This window comes from Buceros rhinoceros, unplaced genomic scaffold (genome assembly GCF_000710305.1).
Source record: "Buceros rhinoceros silvestris isolate BGI_N320 unplaced genomic scaffold, ASM71030v1 scaffold7359, whole genome shotgun sequence".
NCBI lineage: Eukaryota > Metazoa > Chordata > Aves > Bucerotiformes > Bucerotidae > Buceros > Buceros rhinoceros.
Genome location: NW_010429835.1, coordinates 62378 through 85416, shown reverse-complemented (window position 1 = coordinate 85416; position 23039 = coordinate 62378). Strand labels below are relative to the sequence as shown.

The 23039-nt window shown below is 41.8% G+C and overlaps 1 protein-coding gene across 1 annotated transcript; it reads right to left on the bottom strand.

Annotated features, from left to right (window-relative positions):
• Positions 1-19432, bottom strand: LOC104499326 (transmembrane protein 178B). The gene is made up of 2 exons (XM_010142816.1): positions 19300-19432; positions 1-364 (listed from the first exon to the last, which is right to left on the bottom strand). Exons 1-2 carry the CDS (start codon positions 19424-19426, stop codon positions 114-116), a joined length of 378 nt encoding a protein of 125 aa, XP_010141118.1. The 5' UTR covers positions 19427-19432; the 3' UTR covers positions 1-113.
• Between the last annotated feature and the right edge of the window lie 3607 nt (positions 19433-23039).

Sequence of the window (23039 nt, the reverse complement as noted above, 5' to 3'; positions counted from 1 at the left end):
CATTAATTTGAGATTATATATATATATAATTATATATACATATATATGCATGTATAGGTATACATAGACATATATATATATATGTGGGGATGTGTGTGTATTTGCTATTTGTTTTAGCACACTGTCCCATTCTCAGGTCTAGATTTGGGGCAGTTGGTCCTGGGGACAGGTTGGACAGAAGGGGCCAGAGTGCAGAAGAAGCCAGAGATAAGAGTGAGGCCCAGGCCACCCCACGCACAGAACATGGACCAGCCATAGCCATGGCTGATGTCGTCGGGAAGTCCGTACAGGTAGCGGGGATAGCGGGAGAGCTCAAAGTTGATTCCAGCCACGCATGTGCACAGTGAAATGATGCAGAAGGTTCCTGGAGGAAAGCGGGAAGGGGAGAAGGAGGGAGGAAAAAAAAGAGATAAGTTAGAAGAGTGACAGACATACCACTTGACAAGTTGCCTGAGAAGAGCTGGTACAAGCAGTAAGTGAATACCTAAGGGAAGATGTTCGTATAGGATGGGACTTAGTCTAGCAGCTCCGTGAGGAAAGAACTGAGTGCCACCAAAGCCTTGAGTATTTATGGTGAACAGAGCTGTATGGAGAAACTTCAACAGGAACAGTTTTTTCATTATGAGCACTCCCTTGGGAACCAGAATGCGTCATGAAACCAGTGATTTTTCTCGAATTTTGATTTAGACAAATACAGACTGAATCATCACTTTTTTTTTTTGAATGGATAAAAAGCTGGACTGTGTTTAATTTCAATTTTTCAAGGATGGATTTTATAGAAGAAAATATTACAAAATACTTGACATATACTGGCTCTGTAGAAATGTACATTTGAAATTACTTAGGAGATTTTTTTCAGACTTTTCTTATATAAAAATCTGAACTCTTTCGTTATATAGCTACCTTTAAAATACTACTGTCAAAATCTTAAAATCTCTCACAAAATTCAGATATTACTCTCTGCTTTACTGCAGTCCCAATCTAGATGCCCTCTGCAGTGTTGGGGAAATCTTCAAAATATCCTGTTCTTGTTTTCCATCTCTGCAGCAGTATTTCATTCCTTCCTGAGAATGCAGTGAGGACAGGATTCATAACTCTGTCAGGTGGTAAGTGTTATGGAAAGACACACGTATCAGATGAGGCTGACTTAGCCCACCCAGATGAGTCTAATTTTGATCTTTGGCCTCCAGCTTCATCAAAGCTAAAATCTGGGCTCCTGAAATGTCACAGTTGCCACCCACACACAAAATAATGGATAGCTATAGACGCTAGGCACCTGCCTCGGGAGATAACAACTAAAGTCAATATAAAGTTGTTTCCTCTCTAATTCCTCCTAGGTGGGCCTCTCTGAACTGCCTGGAGAGCCCTGGGCACGGGAGGCAGCCTAAAAGACATGCTATGGCAATACATGTGGTCAATCCTGTGCGTCATCTCCCCCTCTTCATGCACGGATCAGTAGCACGTGCACCGCATCCTGCATCTGTTCACTAGCAGCTGCTGGTAAGGAATCTCCTACTCTTCCTGGAACCATCCCTAAGAACACACGATTCTCCAAAGCAATCGCAGCTAGCCGAGTTTTAGTGTCAAGCTCCTTTTCTCTGGTGCCCTTGCCTCCTTCAACTCCTTCCTACCCCTGCTGCTTTTTTTCTGCAACACTTTTCCTGCTGTTTTTCACCTGCTTTGCTCTTTGTAGTTGCAGTTGCACTGAAGAAATGGATTTTATTCTCCCCACTCTAAAGAAACAGAAAGGTTTTGTGGTAAATTTGCCTGTAATTAGGCTCAGAAACTGAGGACATTTGTAGGAACATACATACACTACCAAAAACGTGTGGACTTTCCACCATACCCACCTCCTTTACTCAGTAGAAACATCACACAGGTCTAGAATCTGCAGGCAAATCTCTCTCATAGACCTGCTGTGAGACAACCGTCATGGCCCTCTCTCTGTTCTGTCTTCTGATCACTGCTTTGTCTGTTTGCACTGTCTTTTCTCCAATGTGTTTTGGAGTGCTACTTGTAGGTAGTTGCTGTTGTAGAGGTTGAGGAATTACAGGAACTCTGGGTGCCTCCCCTAATGCTATATATAGCCACCAATGGCCCAGATTATCCATAACCACTCATATGATGACAGTGCCACAGGGTACCAGTGAGGACCAGTCAGCTGTTGCAGTAGGTGCTATGCCTGTTTAAATAAAACAGCCTTCTTGCCTCTCACCAGCACCCAGTTACTCTAAAATCACTGCTCTGGACTTCTGCAAAAGCCTTGCGAGATCCCAGGTTCTGGAGCCGAAGTCTTCAGAGATGTCCTACACTACTTCAAAGCACAGAGGGAAGGTCTCACCTCCAGAATCCCTTACTCAAAAATCAGGTTGTTTAGACACCACACACCCTTTTCCATGTTTTACCATGTCACTTCAGTTATCAAGTAACATGAAAATGTCTGACAGGAATGTGGTTGTTCCCGCTGTGACATGTCAACATGACTAGTACAATGTTCGATGGGGGGAAAAAAGGATCCGTCAGAGCCACTGTGCTCTGAAACAAGCTCTGTGGCTCATTTCAAACAGCTCTGGTTAGAAAATGACATGACAGTCCTTTCTCTACTAGCAAGGATGTGATAATTTCAGCTCTCTTGAAATATAAGATTTTTAAGAGAGGTGGGTGGGAAAATCTGTGCGGCCAGACTGAAGCTGCATTTATTAAGTACAAAAGGGAAGGAAATAACTTTGGATTTCAAAAACTCCCTGTGCTTTCATGCTTTGTCTTGGCTGTTTCGATCACAAGCTCTTCAATGGAATGAATGTTGCTCACTCTTTGTATTCAAATAGTGCTCAGTATATTTGCACTCCACCTTGCTGGGGGTATTCTGCCCCATAAGAAATGAACAACAAAGAACACGTAACAACAATAGAGAGTAGAGCAAAGCACAAGCATGAGACTTCTTTTAAAAAAGGCTGTCCTCATCCTGGGTATTCACTGGAGAATGTGCTCATCCTGCAACGACAAATAATGACTGCCACACACAACGTTAAAGGATGCATAGTATGGTCCCCCGCCGTGCTTCTGCAGGATGTCTTTACAGCACAGGTTTATCAGCCTCCCTGGCATTATTCATTACAGACATTAAAAATGCCATTTTATACCACCTAGAGGAATCATTATGGCCATTATAGGAATTCTGTGTGGTGTTTGTATTCAGCCAAGCAAGGAAGTTCCCACTTGTAGTTAATCCGGCCTCTCACCAGGAGGGTTACTGTTGAAAGCTGAGTACAGTTACTACCGCATGACTGTTAGGTAGCTTTTCCTCATGAACTGGCAATCATAACACAAAGAATCATCTTTGCAAATTTCACAGTTGTTGGCCATGTGAATGAGTCATGGGTGGAAGGGACGCAGAGACTGAGCATGCACTTGAAATGTAGCCTCTGCTAGTCGGGGTAGGACATGGAGCTGGGATGGCAGGAGGATGGAGGCTGTCACTGCTGCCCACGACACTGCCTGCACTACGGACACGGCAATTCAGAGGCAACAGGATTGCAGCAAGTCACGAGCATCCACAACCCTGAGATTCTTTTTCTCCCCAGAAAATAAACTGAACCCTTATTCTCTTTCTTGGCAGGTTCTTGCCAGCAGCAAGGTGCCTCCCTGCATGAGCACTAATGTCCCAAGTCCGTGAGCAGCCGTAGAATCACCATCTTTAATTTCTCTGTGAAAGACACTCCCCATAACTCTGGCCCAAGCAGATGACCGGATCTGAAGGCTGGTGGTCCAGCCACGGCACTGGCACTCAGAATGTGAATGACAGGTGGTCATAGGAGCTGCCTGGGGATGTGCTGATATGCGAGCTGGATGGGGGAGGTAAAGACCATCTCCTTCAGCAGCCAAGGAGAGCAGAATGCACCAAGTTCTTTGTGCTGGGTTTTACATGTTATCATCATAAGTGAAACACTAATCAATGAAACAAGGCAACAGTGACATTTTTGACAAAGAAAATCCACGTCACTGCAAAATGCTGCAGTCAATGAGAGATAAAATTTCACGTAATGCTCTGTCTGTGCCATTGAAACTGCTGTCTGACATGTAGTCAGACCTGCATCCTGACTCCTTATCAGACAGCTGCCCTTCCTCTCAGGCTGGTTTTGACTGTGCTTGTCCTGTTAATGGACTTATGATCAACAGTGGTTTGAGCACCTGAGCTGTTAAATACCTCATGGCTATCTTGTGCTTTTCCTTCTTATATATTACAGAAGAATATTAAACATTGCACTGAAAGTCTCTTCCATTTAAATTGGAAGTTTGTTCACGACAGAGATGAAGTTACTTGCTCTATATGTATATAAAACTGGGGTCCTGCCATCTTTGCTACAAGGGCAAACATAGTCAGGAGAGGGATGGCTGGAAAAGGTAATATCATTGTTGGTCAAAGAGTAACTCAGTGTGGATTATGGGTTAGAGCCCTTTGCTGTAATTATTTTTAAGCATGATTATACTAAGCAGAGCCATGGGCCTCTGCTGCTAGAAATTAATTTAAAAAAAAAAAAGTCCCTTTCCTTTCTGATGAGCACAGCTGTGTTAGGGTCTGCAATGCCTCTGCTTGCAGTTTTCAAACCTCACCTCCAGGGGAGAGCAGAGCTGCTTGTGAGTGAACCGATTTAAACACAGACAACCTCAAACCATCCATACCAAATACGTTTGAATTTTGCCTCTCACTTAGTGCCCCCTTGAACCATGTCAGAAGCTGTGTCCTTCACCCACAGACCTAGGTCAACTTCCACAGCAAAAGCTGGAGGGATTTCACAGGGTCTGTGGTGTTTTGTGAGATAAGAACTGCTGCCTTTCTTAGGTATGTTCCAAACGAAGGTGAGCCTTCATGGTGCTGGTGCGCAAACAGAGCCCGCTGGCAGGAGCTTCATCTTAACGTCCTAATCCTAGTATTAGGGATGAGGTGTCTGACTATAGCACGAAGGAAACATCACCAATTTGAAGTCAAGGAAAATCCAAGAGCCCACCTCTGAGATACTCCTCTCTATAAATCAAAAGCATCATTATTTAAAAAGTATTTCTGCCACGTCTGATGGAACAACGCTTGTTCTCTCCCTTCCCCCCACAACAAGCAGAAATGACTCACAAACTGTCAGATGTACAAAGTAAACAAACAAAAAACCCTGATTCTTCTCCCCTGTCCTTTTTTTTTTTTCCCAGAGATAGAAATGTCAAGTATTACAAACACTAGGAGATAAAAAGAGAAACACAAATGTATGGGTTTTAAGATGTCCTCTGAAACCAGGCAGTTCTCAAATAAATGAGAATCTCCACCTTTTAAAGTATTTTTACTAGCTGCAACTGGTTGCAATTTGTGGCCTCTAACGTCTTCAGAAGGAATGCTGTTTATTTAATTATCATCACTTTTTTTTTAAATAGGGTTACAGGGAAAAAAGCCACAAGTGAAACAACATTACCTTTACTTTCTCTCTGCTCTACTAGCTTTTATGACTTTCAAGGTACATCAAACAAACAAATAAAATGAGGTCTGATCCTAAAGTGGTGTGTACTGTTAGCTATTTAAATTATATCACAATTAAATGAAATTATTAAAAAATAAACTGAATTCCCTCCCAACACAGTGATGACAAAAGCCTTTTGGAGGGAGCAGTTTTGCAGTAAATTCCTTCTGTGCATGGATTAAACGCCTCAGCAGCACGCAGCTCTTGAGAACACTTTATTGCTCTATGCATACATGCACAGAATATAAATTATTGCTTAATTATGTACTGTTCCAGCAGAAGCAGCTTGCAGCATCACTGATAGATTGCAGAATAGCAAGGGGTTTACTGGAAAACTGCCCTTATGAAAAAGGCCGAGATAGAATGGAAGGAGAAGTCTGACCGGGTGATGGAGGTTCAGCACAGCGTTCATGTGAGACTGTATACCCACCCGGGTTGAAACTTAATGCTTATTTATTCAATACTATGAGCCAGAGTGAACTGCACGCTCTGCAGGGGTGCTATGATATTGCACCATAGCCACCGTCAGAATGCAGTTTGCATTTGGCCTTTGGCTTCCTGCCTCAAAATGTACCAGCGGCATCCACACCGCACCACAGCTGAGCACGCACTGTGTGTTACTTCAGCAGCAATGCCTGTCTGTTGAATTGCTGCTGTACACGCTGGAATGTGTTATGGCACCAGAGGACTGTGCATCCTCTTCGTGACCACACACGCTTTGTGGGTGCCACCCTTAGGCTCGTGTAAACCAGTATAGTATATGGAACAATATTACAGCAGTTGAGGGCTGATCCCCAGTGTACTGTGCGGACACGACTGAGTCTATACTGCATATTATAGCACCCTGCAGATTTTCACACGGTTTCATTTCTGCTACCACGTCCCACAGTGCGTGGGACTGGGAGTGGCTGCCCATGCTGTATTCTACAGCAGCCAGTGAGCACCAGCTGTGAGCAAGCACCCTCTGAAGTTATGAGTTGGCACATAAGGCAAAAGTTTTATCCCACCCCAGCCAGTGAGCACCAGCTGTGAGCAAGCACCCTCTGAAGTTATGAGTTGGCACATAAGGCAAAAGCCACACTACTTAGCTAAAGTCATTTTATTTTGATAAAATGGACTAGGGAGAAATGGAGGAGCTGATCAAATCCCACGTTGAATAAACCTCTGATTACTTTAGCAATGAGGATTCTTATGACCTCTTCAGAATAACTTAGCAATAATAAAGTGACTTGGCTACAGCCATTAAGCAAACACAATGGCTCATGAACTTGCAGCCACAACAGAGGAGGCAGAAAAATAGTGCCAGTGCAATGTGATCGAGTATTTTACTGGGAGCAGAAGGGAAAGAAAGGAAGAGGATCTCTTAATGTCGAAATGAAGAAACATCATAACCAAAGGTTAGTGAAATTATCCCATCCCTGTGCAGGCAAGCACCGTGCTTGGCAATATGCAGAGGCTGCCAGAAGATTTCTTTCATCCCCTTTAGGATGGACGTCCCAGGATGGCCCACACAGAGGCTGAAAGATTCAATGGAAAGGGGCATCGGAGGCCTGAGCAAACTCAAGTGACTCCATCACATCTCAGATTCACCAGATGACAAGACTCATTAGTATCGAACTGTACCTCAGCCAGGTGCTTCCCAGCTCTGACATTTATCAGAGCTGAAGAGAAATTTGTGGAATCAGATCGGGTTTGCCTTGTCATGGGACATCTCCCATGGCATGAGGAACCTGTGCACCACATTGCATTTGGTTTTTTAGCAACCGGGTCATTCTATCTCTCTCCGTGCAAGGCCTTTCTCTTCCAGTCAAAAAACTGAACCTCTCTCAGAAGGAACCTCAGAAGGAGCTTCAGACCGTTTGTCAAATCTTTCTTCTGTAGGAAACCTTAAATTGCTGAAAAGTCTACAGACAGATGTTCTTCAAGGCAAGTGAGACTGGAGAACAAACACAGCACAAGCAGATTCAGTGCAGCCTTCTTTCATGTTGCCTAGTGTATGCCACTAAAAATACTCTTATAAGGATTACTTTCAGGCTGAAAGGGTAGTTACTTGCATGCTTTTTTAACCCATTTTTTTGCTGAAGGCACTAGTAAAGTAGCCATTGAGAGCTCTGACTGATAATAGTGGCTATCTATCTGATTTGGGTATTTTCCCCTTCAGGTGACTATTCATTCATTTTTTCAAGAGACCAAAGTACTCTCTGGTTGTACAGCTTTCAGTTGCTTGTAGTGAATGTGAACTGAGGATATTTGCAGCAAAAGTCTGTGTCCTCTGTTAGTGTTTCCCTGAGCTGACCTGCCAGGAAGAGAAAAATCCTTTCCGTTATGTGCTAAGTGATACAGTTATTGAGGTATCAGGAAGCAAAATAAGATGTAATTTTCTTGTCAACAAGGACCACTTAGTGCAGACCCCCCCTATGAAGTTTACATCATTCATGCAAATGCTTGCAAGCAACAAAGTACACTGACCCTGTTCTGCCTTACAGGATCACATGCTGAAATCTTCTTTCCTGCCGCAGAGAAAATAGCTCTACAGCCTCTGCAGCCCAATGAAGTACATCGGCGTGACTTCTCTCTGTATCCCCTGGAAGAGCCAGGTTGGGCAAAAATGAGGCAGGCCTCACTCATCTAGTTTCTGCCAGGTCCAGCTGCTTTTTCTGTAGAATTTCCAGTGGCCGCTTGGACTCTGTCCAGGCAGATTAGAACAAGCAAGTGTGGCAGTGATTTGTCCAAGGGAGATGTTTTTCTAAGCTGACAACCTCAGAAGCCAAAATGGTGAATCTAAACCTTCCTTCAGCTTCTGCATTTAACAAGATCTGCCACATGGAAATTTTTTCCCCTTTCCCTCTGCAAAGAATTCTTTGCGCCTAGCAAATCATGCCAGTATGACTCTTTCTTCTGTTACATGTGCAGTCTTCCCTCCTCTTTGATGCCTGGCATACAAACAACTTAGCAAACTTTTTTTAAAAATAAAAATCAACTCAATAATAAATGCCTTTTTGTTTTCATTGTCTTCCTTTGGCCTTGATGCATTTTGCCATTGAAATTCAGAAGCCAGCAACAGATCAAAAACCTGGTGACACTATTAAAGGATAAAGAACAACCACAGAATTTTAAAATACTTGTAACTTGTTTTCCAGGGCTGTGGGTGAGAAAGTATTTTGTATTTCTATCGGATTTGTCTCCCCTACTTTGCTTCTACTTTAATTCACCTTCTGTCAGCCTCACAAAGACTTACTGACAACCCTGGAAAGCAAACTAGATTGTGTGCCCTTCATAGACTACACTAGGTTTTCTGTTCTTGTAACTCTAGAAGGTACTGATGCTTTTGTCAGTACCTCCCATCCTGGTGAGGGAGAAATTACAAGTCAGTATAGCTGACTTAAAATGAACACACACAGGAACATAAACAGTCCTTTTTGCTGAAAAGCCAGAGTATGCTGACTCCTTAATTTATAGTATGCCAGGTCCAGGGAAAATGATTTGAATTAAGACTGAAAAACAGTGAGTTTATAGGTGCACATACACCACTTGCCCTGCATTTTGCCCCAGACTATAAGAAATCTGCAGCTTATTACAAAGCCTTTCCTCTTCTTCTCCTACATGCTAGCGCTCTTCTGTGATCAGGTACAAGATTTCCAGAATTGCTTGTGTTGGTATTTCTCCTCTCAGTGTGCAAATGCACATCTAGGAGCATCAGAAACAATCCACAGGAAAAAAAAATCCAACACAAGGTTGACTTTGAAGTCAGCTGGTAATGTTTCCATGGAGATTAAATGCTATGGAATCGACAATGAATTCTCTTCTTGTGCCTTTCCTTCCAGGAAAAAAAAAAATCAAACCAAACAAACCACCTCTAAATGACTACAGCCTGCCGTAGAGCTGTGTTATTGATTTGAAAAAACATTTCCGTATCCCACCTCCATTCTTTTACAGATGTGTTAACTCTTGGGTCCTGGCTTTTCAGGTCTCGGTCTGCTGGTATTGACCTAAAGAATCAGGTAAATTCCTGAAATACTGGGAAAAAATAGCATCTAATGAAACTAGTATTCGGTGAGAAAAGGACTCAACTCTGCTTTTGAGCTTATGCTGTAGGAGCTGCAAAGATGGGTGTTATGATTCCGCTCAAGAAATATTATAATATGAAATTATAAAAGAGCATTTCAGTGGCCAGTATGCAGCAACACACAGATGCCTGCACAGTAAAAATGGACAATCTCTCCTATTTCCAGAGAGTCTTCTATTTCCTCTTCAAAATCGGTGCCAGCATTAATAAATAAATCCAAAATGTGTTCTCAGTGCACCAGTAAGCATAGAGTGAAGCAAAGACTTAACATGCTACCCTAACTCTGCCTTTTAACCATACTGTACTGTGAGCCTTGACATGCTGACAGCTGAGGAACTGCTTTCTAGCTGGGAAATGCTAAACAGGCCACCTTGGATCACATCAAAACCCCCAAAACATGGAGAGGGGTGTGTATGTCTGCGTGGATGATTTCCTAAATGTTTATTTTTGGAGTGAAAATAGGAAATTGGATAACATTCAAAAGGAATGTGATACCATTTTATAAAAGCTGAGTATTAATAGTTTTTTGGTCAGGATGAAGAAGCACCTCCAGTCCTATCCACATAATGAGGACTGGACGTGTATATGTCCAGTCGATCTATATCCATATATATATATATATGTATCTGGACATGCATCCATCAGTGTCTAGGTTCTGAAATACATAAGAAAAGACGGAGCAGAGGCCTAAACATAGCATAAGCACCTAAACATAGAGGCCCCAGAAACATAACCTAAAATGGGACCAAGGAACATGACCTGCAACTGCAAGCTGGGCAGGAAAGAGATGTTTGAAAAGAGGGGCTGGTAAATACTGACAGTGAAGAAAAAGGTAATTTTTAAACACTCGCTAACTCTTCTTACCTTAATATGCATGCACTTGGCCTTGTCACGTCACTGCCTGATGGGCACTAAGGCACAAAGCCTGCATGGCTGCTCCCAGCTCTGGGTCTCGTCACAGGTCCATATAGACCTTCATCAGCTTCTTTTCTCCCTTCCGCAAGCCTTGTAATGTGTTTGAGGGTTTTAAACAATCCAGAGCCTTAGAGAGGTTCAAACATTTAAAACCTATTAACGCTGTACATTAACTCAAGTTCATTCCAATTCTAGGCTTTGAATCACTTTAGAGCATAATGTAAAATTTAACCAAAAGCCCAAGTAGGAACAAGAGTGTATGTATGTGGTGTGAGGCACATGGCAGAGGTGGGACTGACCTTGTTTCAGAGACTTTCATAACCAATTTATGGCATCTCTTGATACAAACCAGCCTTTGTCTCCATCTGGAGGTAAAGCCATATATAAAAGTTCTTACAGTGGTCTGCAAGGAGTTTTGCTGCTGAATTGTTGAGTTCCTCTACAGTCATCACTAATTTTGTATCTCCCACAGGATTAAAACATGATCGGCATCTCATTTTTTTCCAGTGATCCAACTTTTTTTGAATTATAAATACTTTTCAAACTGGCAAAAGGTATTATGCCTTTGTGAAAATTTTATTTATGCCAAGATTCACAGCTCAGATTTCAGCCACTTATTATAGATCTCTGTTTTTTTAAAGGTCACGTGCTGTTGCTTAAGATCTGTATGCATACACTTGTGCAAACATATGTGCATTTGCACTTGCCTTTCCATATGGAGAAAAAGATTTTATGTAAGCTTTCTAATACTATTCCTTTTGGGAAAGAAATGCAAGAAACTGGATTTTCAAAGAGGAATGCCATGGGAAAGAAAAAAATAAATGCTAGCACAGAAAAAAAGCTTCCATCTTCAGTGTTGTGATTGATCATGTCACCACAAGAGAACATCCTGAAGAATGGATGGAAACCTTGATTATTAGTGGGAAGTAGAAATCCTAGGTGCCCTGTGAGCCCCACCAGATTTCCTGACAAACTCCAAAGAAGAACATCTATTACTTTCTCCTTTTGTTTATCTCTCTCTTTGCCTTCTCTTAGCAGCTGCTATGAAGGTACTTTGTAACTGCCTAGGAGATGTCAATCACAGAGCTTTGGCTTACATTGCTGTATTAAATTGCTCCATTTTTGTTTCGTAAATTATTCATCAGCGGAATGATTATTTTGAGATTGCAAGACCACAGTTGTGTAAAATAAACACTCTTATTTTCTACTGCTATGTGCTATTTTCAAAGTACAGTGAGTTAAATTTGGGACTCAAATGACTCAACAGCTGGTAACGATTCATGGCTGCAAAACCACAGATGCCTCCGTTGTCATCTACTAACACAGGCGAAGGAAGCACAGCACACAGGCTTCGGGATTTTGAAGACAAGACTCTCTATGGAGTTGGAGAGTGAAAAAGGATCCAGACATGTGCAGCACATCTGTACCAACAACTGTGTTGCATGGGCTCCCAATCCCTGTTTTGAAGTTCCTCTTTCTGATGAGGCTCACATCCCTCAGTATCAGCTCCTGGGCACAGCGAGTAGAGCTCTGGCAGCTGCTGGGCTCTAGCAGGCACTGGCACAAAGCCCTCAGCACCTTGCAACAGAACAACATGAAGCATGGGATGGCTGGGGCAAGACGAGGTGACCCAGTGTAAACGGTCAGTTCATCCTCTGGCCGTGGGGCTAATAAAGCAGTTTGTTGGCTTACCCCTGGAATGAGGGAAGAAATATTTTGGAAATTTTTCTGAGAAGGCAGAAGGATGGAAATTACTTATAAAAGATTGTTTCAGTCCCAGCACAAAAGTCCAAGTCATGTCAGGCACGTACACCATGCAGCTGGATGCCTGCGAGCTCTTTATTGATAAAATTCATTGCTGGGCAAGGTGACAATTGGAACTACAACTATCAATAGATCCATATCTGGTGTTAGGTGTTATCTGAATGTCCTGGAGGAGTGGGAAGCATGGGCAGAGGTCCGGTGGTCTCATTCTTCCATTTTTCTGCCCTGGACAAAACGGGCAGTTACTGTCACCCATGTAGGTGTAAATTGACAGACTTTGTGAATTACATAAGATGATAAGCTTGTCTGCAGTTGTCCCCACACATATCTACACCAATGATGTAATGTAAAAAGCTAGGTATAAATATTGTCCCAATATCGACCCCAAATTGGGACAGGAGAAAACTCGGAACCATACCGATGGATGGCTCCTTCTCTCCACCCCAATGGGGATGCCCTGTGGGTAAGATCCTCTGCCTCAGCCTATGCTGAGAGATACTGTTCTCCCTGGGTGTATTTTCGTATGGTTGTAATCACAATTTTTCTTACTCCTAATGCACTGTTTGTGCATTAGCGGGCTTATTTTACCAAGTAGCCAGGCTATAACAGACAGGTTGTCAGCTTTTGGTATCAGACCTATACAGTCTGTCTGGTAAATAAGCCATAACTAACCCTGTAGTTCGTTTATCAAAGGCAATACCAAAAGAACTTGTAAATGTTGCTCTGTAACTAAATCATCATTTTCATGTCCCCCAATTTTGCTTGTCTCGCATATCCGGTGTTGGCCTTAAGACCAGTTTTATTCCCCCTCTTTTTGCAACAGAATGTAAAAGCAGAATGCACTCATATGTTCCTAAGTGGGTTGTTCATTATTTCTTTAATAAACATCCTTTCTTGTATATCTGAAATAAAGCATTAAAGTGTGCCAGCACACCTGCATAACTTTATTTTTTCTTTCCTCTCACACATCTTTCCTGCCTGCTTATCTCTGCTGTAGCAGCCAGCACTAGAAAGAATGGCTGTTCACCTCTGTTGTGGGAAAAGGTTTGAAGCTTTTGTAACCCTGGTCTAAGTCCTGAAATTGTGGACAGGCTGCAGAGAGCAATGTCTCCACAGCACTCTTAGGTGGGTCAAAAGAAACCCAAATCAGCAGCAGAAGGGAGCTGGCAAATGGCACTCAAATCCCCCAGACTGGCAGATCATCACTGGAGAGGAGTGAGGAAGAGAGGATGAAAGAAATTCCTGATGTTTCTGAAAGCAAATGCTAGGACAGAAAATCAGAGAGGAAAAACTCCACAGCACTGCCGTATGTGTACATCAAGAATTTCAGGCCTTTCAGTGCCAGTAAAAAAGGGAATTTCAGACTCCCAAGCAGAGCCCCAAGCCCAGTGTTTAATGCAAAGATGAAATTAGGCAAAGACAAGAAATGAGCTGCTGTGTGAGACGACCAATCATTTCATTACAGATCTGCATGGTGAATCTAAATCACATGAGTAAGGGCATTTAGCAGCTGGAATAATTTCCAAATAGACTAATTAGAGACTGAATTATTAATGGTAAAATTTATAATTGGCTCAAAGCAAGGTTACTGCAAGAAACACACTTGACTTTACAAAAAATAATGAATATTTGCTGGGCTAGTAAAATTATAGGCTTCTCTAAGGAAACTGTTAGCAAATGGGAAAAAACCCTCAAGTGATCATTAAATGCATGTCACAAGACAAAACTGGCTGAGACCAGATAAGAATGGAGAGAACAGGTAAATCAGTAAACAAGTGCAGAGATGATTTACTGCATTTATTTGCAGTAAATTCGGAACAAAATAAGACAACGCAGAAGTCTCTCCCCAAAGAGCTGCCTTTTTAGGCCTGCAGTAAAACCCCTAACTATTTCACTGAAATGTCTCCTCAGGACAAATTACAGACTTATGAAAGGAAAACACATGAATGCGCAGCTGAAGAACAGAGCTCTGATAAGGATGATAAAACATTCTTTGTGGGTCTTTTAATACATTTACAAAGGCAAGTGATGTATGTAGCTTTGGCCAGGGATAATTTTGTGCTGAAGCAAGTACCAGAACAAGATATTGGACGTGCCATTTTATATTTCTAGCTGGATCAAGAGACAGCAGTTCAGCAGAGAGGTGCATCACAGAGGGAAGAGGGAGGATGCAATCACTGTCGAAACACTGGAGAGTGCCACCATGGGGCAGCCCTGCCACCCCGCTTATCCTGTGGCGGGCACCGATGAGGAGGAAAAGGGTTTTCGAGCATTTAGGTATAGTCAGCCCTGCCTTCGAAACTAGAAATAAAGCAAGCCACATGATGTTTCAAGACAGCTGACTGAAGTGAAATCAGAGCTGAACTGGCAAAACCACAGGCTATCAGAGATTGTCTTCAAAAGCTGATTTTATAAAGCAAGTACAAGAACACAAGGTGTGATGAGGTTGGATCTGCATGGTTGTGGAAGGGCAATCAACCTAGCGGAATCTGAGATGCTGAGATGAGAAAATTCTGTGAATGAATGTGCTGGAGAGCAGATGGAAAAACCAATAGTTAGATGGATATATTAGCTCATCTGCTTATCACGATACAGGAAATACGCTTATACAGCTAGATGAAGACCTGAACGGAAGGATTGGCCAGTGTGCCAATTCGTAGCATCCCAACACTTTGGAGCTGAAATTTGACCTTGACCTGGCAATAACATTAGCTACTGCTGAGGGAGTAGAGATACCAACCAAATGAATTGACAGGTTTGCCATGATAATAAAATCAAACAAGTCAAGGATTTGAATACCTTCAAAAGAACTTCTCAAAGCCAGAAAATACGAGCACTACTTACTGGGATCTGATGAGGAGGCTGTGTCTGGACCTTAAAACACAAAGGCATAGTTTTGGTGCAAGTAAATATACTTTGATCAAAACACAATGTATGAAATGCCCCATATGCATTTCCTCATGTAGATGTTAAACTGAATTATCTTTAGACAACTACTAGGTACTTGATATGCGTGAAAGCATCAAGTTTGCCACAGGAATCTGACATTTGGAAGCAGTGTTACAGATGCTCCTAAGGTTCCAGAAATTATTACAAAACTAGAAAATTACTGGATGACATACCCAGTATGGAGCATTTACTGGTGCAGAGATTTTCAATAATTTGCATGTAAAGAAAATCCAAGAAGCTGCAAGATGATGTGTTTGGAGTCATGTATAATTTGAGAATGACTCACTTCTGTAATAGAATTAAACAGTCTCAAATAAGATGCATAAAATGAACTAGTCTTAATGAAACTTAAAAGCACAATTCCAAACAGAGAAAATCTCAAAAAGAGAAACTTTCTTCACCTTGCAGGATGAAATCATACTGACAACACTGAAATAAAACTACAACTGATAGTGCAGCTCTGGGTACAGGAGGGTATGCAATAGTACCATCAAGCAAATGGAGGTCAAAAATACTAAACATAATTTACGGTATCCATCTGGCTCTGTACAAGATGAGGGACTGAAAAAAATCCTGCAGTGGTCAGGCAAACACTGTCATTCGAGGTAAGGAATTCAAGTAAATATTCTCCAATAAATACAGGAAATTATGCAAAAGAACTTTGGAAGTCATAAGAGACCTGTGATTGTTGTTGATACAGATATATTTGGACTAAACAGAAAAGATGAATTATTAATAATTTTTAACTTGTTACAAAACATGCTGAATAACAGTGTAAAACACACTCTAAATCACAGTTTACATGTCCTGGATTCCAGATGAGCTAATAGCAGATAACAGCCTGCATTTCACAAATGACTTATTTCAGCAATTTGCTTGACAAATTAGATCACATACACTAAAGCAAGTCCATATTAGGCACTGCCACATGGGCTAGCAAGAAGACTGTTCAGTAAATATAATAAAGAACCACAGGTCCAAGAAAACTACGTCTGGTCTTGCTAGATTATCACAGCACAGTTCTCAGTTCAAAGAATTATGTACTTAAGGGACAAACCCCATAGATATGGTAAGCCAGGAAATTTAAGCATTACAGAAAAGCAGAAATTAAACCAGAGCAAATGCAACAAACATAGGCAAGACAAGCAGCACTGCAAACGGAAGGGAAAGTTAGATTTCAGGCGGATTATATAGGTACCGATTTAACACGGTCTCCTCTCATCTGCAACGAGGTCAGATGTCATTAACCTCTCAAAGCATTTTTCCCATTATGGGACCAGAAAAAAAGTCAGGCAAAACTAAGAGGTGCCTTAGCTCCATGCATTTTGAGGATCAATAGGATGATATGTTGACAGCATTTACATCATGACAGAGGTAACAGCTTTGTATTCAAACACTGTCCAGCAATATAAAGGTTCAATTAAAAGATTCACTGGCTGTAGAAGAAATGACTGGGTAACATAAGACACAGTCTGAAAACACAGATAGCTACTGACTTTTAGATTAGGCTTTGGTTACATATTTTATTAACTGCTTCAGTTTGTAGATGTTACTTTATGTACATGTGCTGTTAAAAGAAATCAGGAAAGAAATAGCAGTTGCCACTGACTCATGCAAAACAAGAGAGAGTGTAACATTTTGTAACCCTGATCTATGTGTCTACACTGGAGCAGAAAATAAGTTCGATCTACTCTCAAAACACCTTTATAAAAAATATCACACATCTTGACAGAATTTGGCAGATAAAATAATCTGGTGCCTCTCATTTCAATTAGTTTCAGATTCCAACTGCTGCATCTTGCTATTATTTTGTCTATGCAGTCAAAGAGCACACTGCTGTCAAATGGCTTCTCCTTGCCATCCTTCTCCATCCTTGTTCAAGTTAATTATAAACCACCTATTAAACAGTTTCAAGCAATTGGCTTTTTGTGGCACGCTGTGTTTTTCTTGTTTTTCAGACCTTGAGTCATTCTTATAGCTTTTCTGCAAACCTCTCCCAATCTTTCCATGTCCTTCCTGAGTATGGACACCAGATTAGGATGTCCAGAAATAGTTTTGCTTTGCCCAGATGTAACCCCACCTCATGCTCTTATTGCATATTCCCATCAAAACTTGCACATTCAGCAGCTGTATTGCACTTAGAGCACTGATGCAGCTGGATGATACCAGCAACCATAATTTCAGAGACCTTTTCAGAGCTGCTGCTTTCTGAGAGTCAGCCTCTCATGCTGCGAAGATGATTGACACTTTTTGTTCCCAGTTGCATGACCTTGGATCTGTCTCCACTGAAACGTGTATTGTTTGAACATACCAAAAGATGGCTTTGTAAGCTATGAGTGACCCATCCCATTATGCATGGTTACACAGAGGCTTGTTTCACCTGCAAACTTTTATCAGCCATCTTTCAAATCACTGACAAACAAATGATATTAAGCCAATAAGGAATCTCTGCAACTGCACTAAAAATTCTCCCATATATAGTGATAATTTCCAATCAGTAAACAAGACTTAGCTAGTTTCTCATAAATTTGTTTTCTGTATTTTTTAGTATAGTCCTAATGTTTTAATCTGTCTCGGTGTAGTAAATTAAATACCAGACAGATATCGGAGCATATTATAGCAAAATAGCCCCCCATGCAAACTAAGCTTTTCATTGCAAAAGAAATACAAAGTTAATTTGCCCATAAAGTATTGATGCCCTCAACAAACCATTTACAGGCACCCACACATAGACCAGTGTGTGCTTGCACAAGGTACTAGCAGACTGCAAATATGTTTGTGGGTACTGAAAGAGTTCATATCTATGTCACCAGCACCAACAGCAGTGGAACATAAATACTTGCTACTTGGGAACTTATCTCCTCTTCTGGGACTGCAGAGGCTTTCTGTATTTCACACACTTAGCTGTGTCACACCACAGGATAGATGAACATAGATGATAGATTTGGGCAACCAAATGCATTGAAATGGTGCTCTGCCTGAGGGACAAAACCCCAGCCAAACAAAAACCACCAGTAGAGAAAAGAAGAGACAACAGATCTGGTGCTGTTTGCTTTGAGATGTTGACCCAGCACTGTGTTTGGGACTTGACTCTCACACTCTTCATGTCAGGCAACTCTATGGCATGAAGCCTGCTGATGACAGCAGCTGGGATAGCATCTGTAGTAAAAAAGGTGGGAACATTACATGGGAAATGTTGGATGACCTTGAGGGCTGGTGTAGTAGAAATGGGAAGAAGCTTAAAAGCACAGAGTGCCAGGGCATGTACCTGGGGAGTAATAACAGAACCTCTGCTGTAAACTGGGAGATCATCTGCAGGAAATCATGAAGGAGGAGAAAGGCCTGAATATATTATCCATCTGAAGGATGACCACGGGTCTCCAGTGTGATGCAGCATGAAAAGGGAGAATGCAACCACAGAATACTTCAGGCAAGGGATTTCCAGAAAACGAACCATCACATCTTTTTAGAATGGTTCTTCTCATCTGTATTTGAGAAAGGCAAGTACAAACAAGAACAGGTGGCAGAGAGGGCTGCTGGATTGATAACTGGTCTTACAGAGAAAAGTCTACAAGAAATAGCATATGTAGAGTGGGAAAAGGAAAACAGAAAATACCATTGCTCATCATAGGTGCAGCAGAGAAAGAAAGGAGAAACATTAAAGGTTACATTTGACTCAAGAACAACTGATAAGGAATAAACATAGGTTAAAACTTTGAGCACAGTTTCTAGTTATTGAAGAGTCCCCCTGTGAAACAGGATAGTGGTGGGAATAAAGCTGCATAATCTTCAGATTTTTATTACTAAGTTTATTAAGTTTAAGGGTGACAGTGTTACTTGCAACAACAGAGCACTGGACTGAGCAACTCATAGGGCCATTTGCAGTCCTGTGACTTACGGACATTGTTTTGTAATATGAAGTACCATGTATATACATTTGGGTTACCCTTGATGCACAGCAGAGGACCTTGGAATGAAACCAAGTCCAGGTCACCTAAAACAAGTCTGAAACTTAGTGTCTTAGAAAACAAGTGACGTGTGGAAAGAGGAAACATGGAAATGACAAGGAAAACGCTTTTTTTCAAACACCAGTATCCTTACCTCCCATGAGGAAGAGAAGCCCCGCTACATACTGCATAAGGCCTCGATCCCAACAGCACCCCAGCACCCCGATAATCCATCCAAAGAGGATGATGGCCACAGCCATGCCCATGAAGCCAGCTGTCATCCTGCGCAGATCTGCAGTGGGTAAGACAGAAAAACAACACGAGTGTGAACAGTGATAAATTAAGCATCATCACAGGTTCATAACAGTCTTAATCCAAAAACGCTATTGATCTGCAAGGTCTTCAGTGTGTGTTGGCACAGGATGATTTGAGTAAGGATGGTTCAGAGGGAGGAAAATCCATAAATGAAGATACTAGCTTGTGCTGGGAAGAGAGAGAAGGTGATCGTTTCACCACACAATGAAGCTCAGTGCAGATACACCCAAGTGACTTGTGACAATTTGCTCAGGAATTAGAAGTTGCAAAATGGCCTCAGCTCAACGCTGCGCCTAATAGCTCTAGTCTCTGGGTACTAGCACAACATCTGTTTAAATCCTGCCTTCTCAGCTCCACCCATTACTCCACTGCATCCAGTGGATGTACCCATGCAAACTAATGTGCAAAGCAGTCTCTATGCATTGCTCCGGTGCAGACATGATGGGGGATTCACCCACATTCTGACTCCCTGTGTGATCTTGGGCAAGTCACTGAGCCCCTCTGAGCCGCAGCTTCCCACGTGTAAGACGGGCTGTAGTGCCTGGCTGCCTGGCGGTGGTGTGTGTGGAACTCTGTGCCTCCAGGATGGTGAGGCACGTGGTTATTCTGGTGTCAGAGATAATGGGGCTGGGGCATAGGACACTTTATTGACATCTTTGTATCTAGATGCTGACCTTGTCAGATGATTTTTGGTGAGGACATTTATGAGTGCTCCAGGAGCACAGGGAGCGGGAGGAGAGCAGAGGGCTGGAGTGAAACATTTTGTGCTCTGCAAGTGGGGACTGAGTACTATATCTAGTACTATATTGATATGGGTGCATGGGGCTGACCTATGTTTATTTCATAAATAAACGAAAAAGATCCCCAAGAACTAATGTAAGGAACTCTTAAAACCTGATTATGTCGCATATATGCCTTCTGCAGAAAGTTTTGGAGTACTGGGATCCCTCTCCTCCTGCATGTGCTAGGAAAAAAAAATCTTCTCAGCTGTTTTTGATGCGAAATTCAGGCAGGGAGACCACCTGGCAACTGAAATAGCGAGGACTATGAGAGCTAAAGAGCATTTTTACATCCTAAAATAATGGAACAGATGGGGGCATCTTCACTAACATTTGATTGTTCCCTGTCCCCCCTCATGAACGCATAGAAAGTTTAAGCACTGATATGTCAAGAGTATATGTGCAGGGAAAATTCCAGCCAAGTCAGCTCTCCAAACATTTGTTTCCGTCTTGATTTTTTTTTTCAATCATTTGATTTTCTTTCAAGAAACAGAATGCTTATGACAGGGGGAGGAAGATTTGAAAACTGTGAATCATCCACCAGTCCCTGTGGCAGCTTTTGTCGTTGGCTGGTCTTTGACTGTTTCTCAATTTCTGTTATTTTTTACCCTTTGCCCACAGTGGATCAAAAGGACCACCAACACCAGCAGTGCAGATTAGTGAAATTTGCGATCGGTGATAAATTAGCATCACCAGAGGTTTATAAAATTCCTTATCCAAAATGCGAAGTGTCCACAAGGTTTATAGGTGTGTTGGGACAGAATGGATTGATTCAGCAGAAGGCAGTTTACTCAGAGCTGTGCTCATTGTAGCAGTTCTTATCCAAGCCTGAGTTGCAGAACACAACCCCTTCCTTGGAACCGTAACTGGTTCTGGCAGATGTTCACTGTTTTTTGCAAGGAGTCCCTCTGATAACACCTGTGACCAGGGCCCTTTTAATAAGATACAAGTCTTAAAATGTGTGTTTTTGTCTTAGATTTTTTGACTGTCCCATCAAAAAAACCCAAACAAAAACTCCCCACAAAGCATTTGAATATGTTCAAGGAGGTCTGGTGCAGAAAAATAAGAGATTTGCTGAAGAAAGTCATACTTCCTACAGGCAAAGCTAGTCTCTGTTCCTTGGGAATTTCTCCGAGTACTTTGTAAAACAAGCAGTAAATGTTAGTAAGCGTCTTTGATGGCAAATTGTCTTCCTACTTTTCAGTTCATGAAGGCCTGGGCTCGCTTTAAAAGATAGATAAAAACATAAAATGTTTACTGTTTCCTATGTCATGTTCAATAACAGCACAACACGTCTCTCTGAAGCACTGCACAGCTGTCTGTGTCAGCTCTACAAAACCCTTCCATTTTAACTTGTGACTGCTGGCTCTGGGTAACGGCACTTGCTTGTCCTAATGGAAAAATATACTAACAACTTGCTTTTAATGAGCTGAATTTAAATAGCTTTGTTCAGCTGCAAGATGCCAGTAACTCCTCAGACCTATCCCAATGACTAGCTGATGGAGCTGGTTTTCACAGGTCCCAGAAGGGATCACAAGCATCCTCACATCCTATATACCAAACTAAGGAATGTTTTTTACCCCACTAAAATCAGCGTGAGGCTTGCCATTAAACAGAATAGTGAAAGCAGCAGGTCTGAGATTTCTAGGCCCAATTTTGAGATTGTTTCACTTGACCTCTCTTCCTGATGGAACCTGAAATTCCCTTTCTAACAACACAGCAAAATCCATCAGCATGTTAACTCTGGGCATGCATTATCTCTTGAAAAAAACGGAAAGCTAACCTCTGACAGACACTTAACACCACATATAAAATAATTCAGAATTCAAGCTCTTTATAAAATCTTAGCTCTCACAAGTTCAGTGGGCTTACTTTAAGACAGCCAATGCTTAGGCCAGCTGTGAATCTTCTCCTCATAAGCCCATCCATTAGGGCTTATCCGAAAAAAATTAAATATAAACTTTCTTTTCTATTCAAAATCACCTTGGCTTTTGTCCTGCCACAACCTTCCTCAAGGGCAGCCCTTGCAAATGGCAGTGCTGGGAAAGGGGGTTGCAAAATTGGTTTAATAAACAGCCTGCGATTGTCCAACAGCATCTTCACCTGTCAATGCCTGCATGAAGCTGAGGTCAGTGCTGGGAACAAGTCTATTCACAAGGATTCTTCCGTGGGAAAGTGCTTAATGTATGTCACAGAATCATTACTCTCAGGCTGTTTAGTGAGGAGGCAGACAGGGAACAGGAGGCTATATTCTCTGGGCGCAAACCCTATTAGTAATACTTTTTATGATTATTGTTCTGTTGGTGTGGTGCTTGACATGGAAAGGACAGCAAAAAAGCTAAGATTTGCATGGTGTGCTTGAGGCAATATATAAATTCCTCCTGATAGTTTAGGAGAAAGGGATGCCATATAAATAAACAATAGCTCATCAGTACAAACTGATTGGGTTTTGTTTGAGTTTGTCTGCGCTGACAAGACCTTTCTTGAATACGTCCTGCAAAGGTAAAAAGGGTCATGCTTTGTCATGTAACACCACTTCATGAGATTTGAGCAGATCCCAGGTTTGTTTTTTATTTTTATGAAATTGCTTTTATTTATTTTTAGAAGATTAAATGAATGGTTCTCCACACTTTCTTTTTTCAAAAACTGGCATGACAATCCTGATCAAGTGAAGGAGAGATTGCACCAGCAAAATGCTGAATTTATTACAGAAAAATAGGAGCTGCAACAGCAAACATGCCTTATCTTAGCTCGCTCTTGTGCACTACTTAGTTGGTTCTGCAGCTGATCCTCTCCCAAG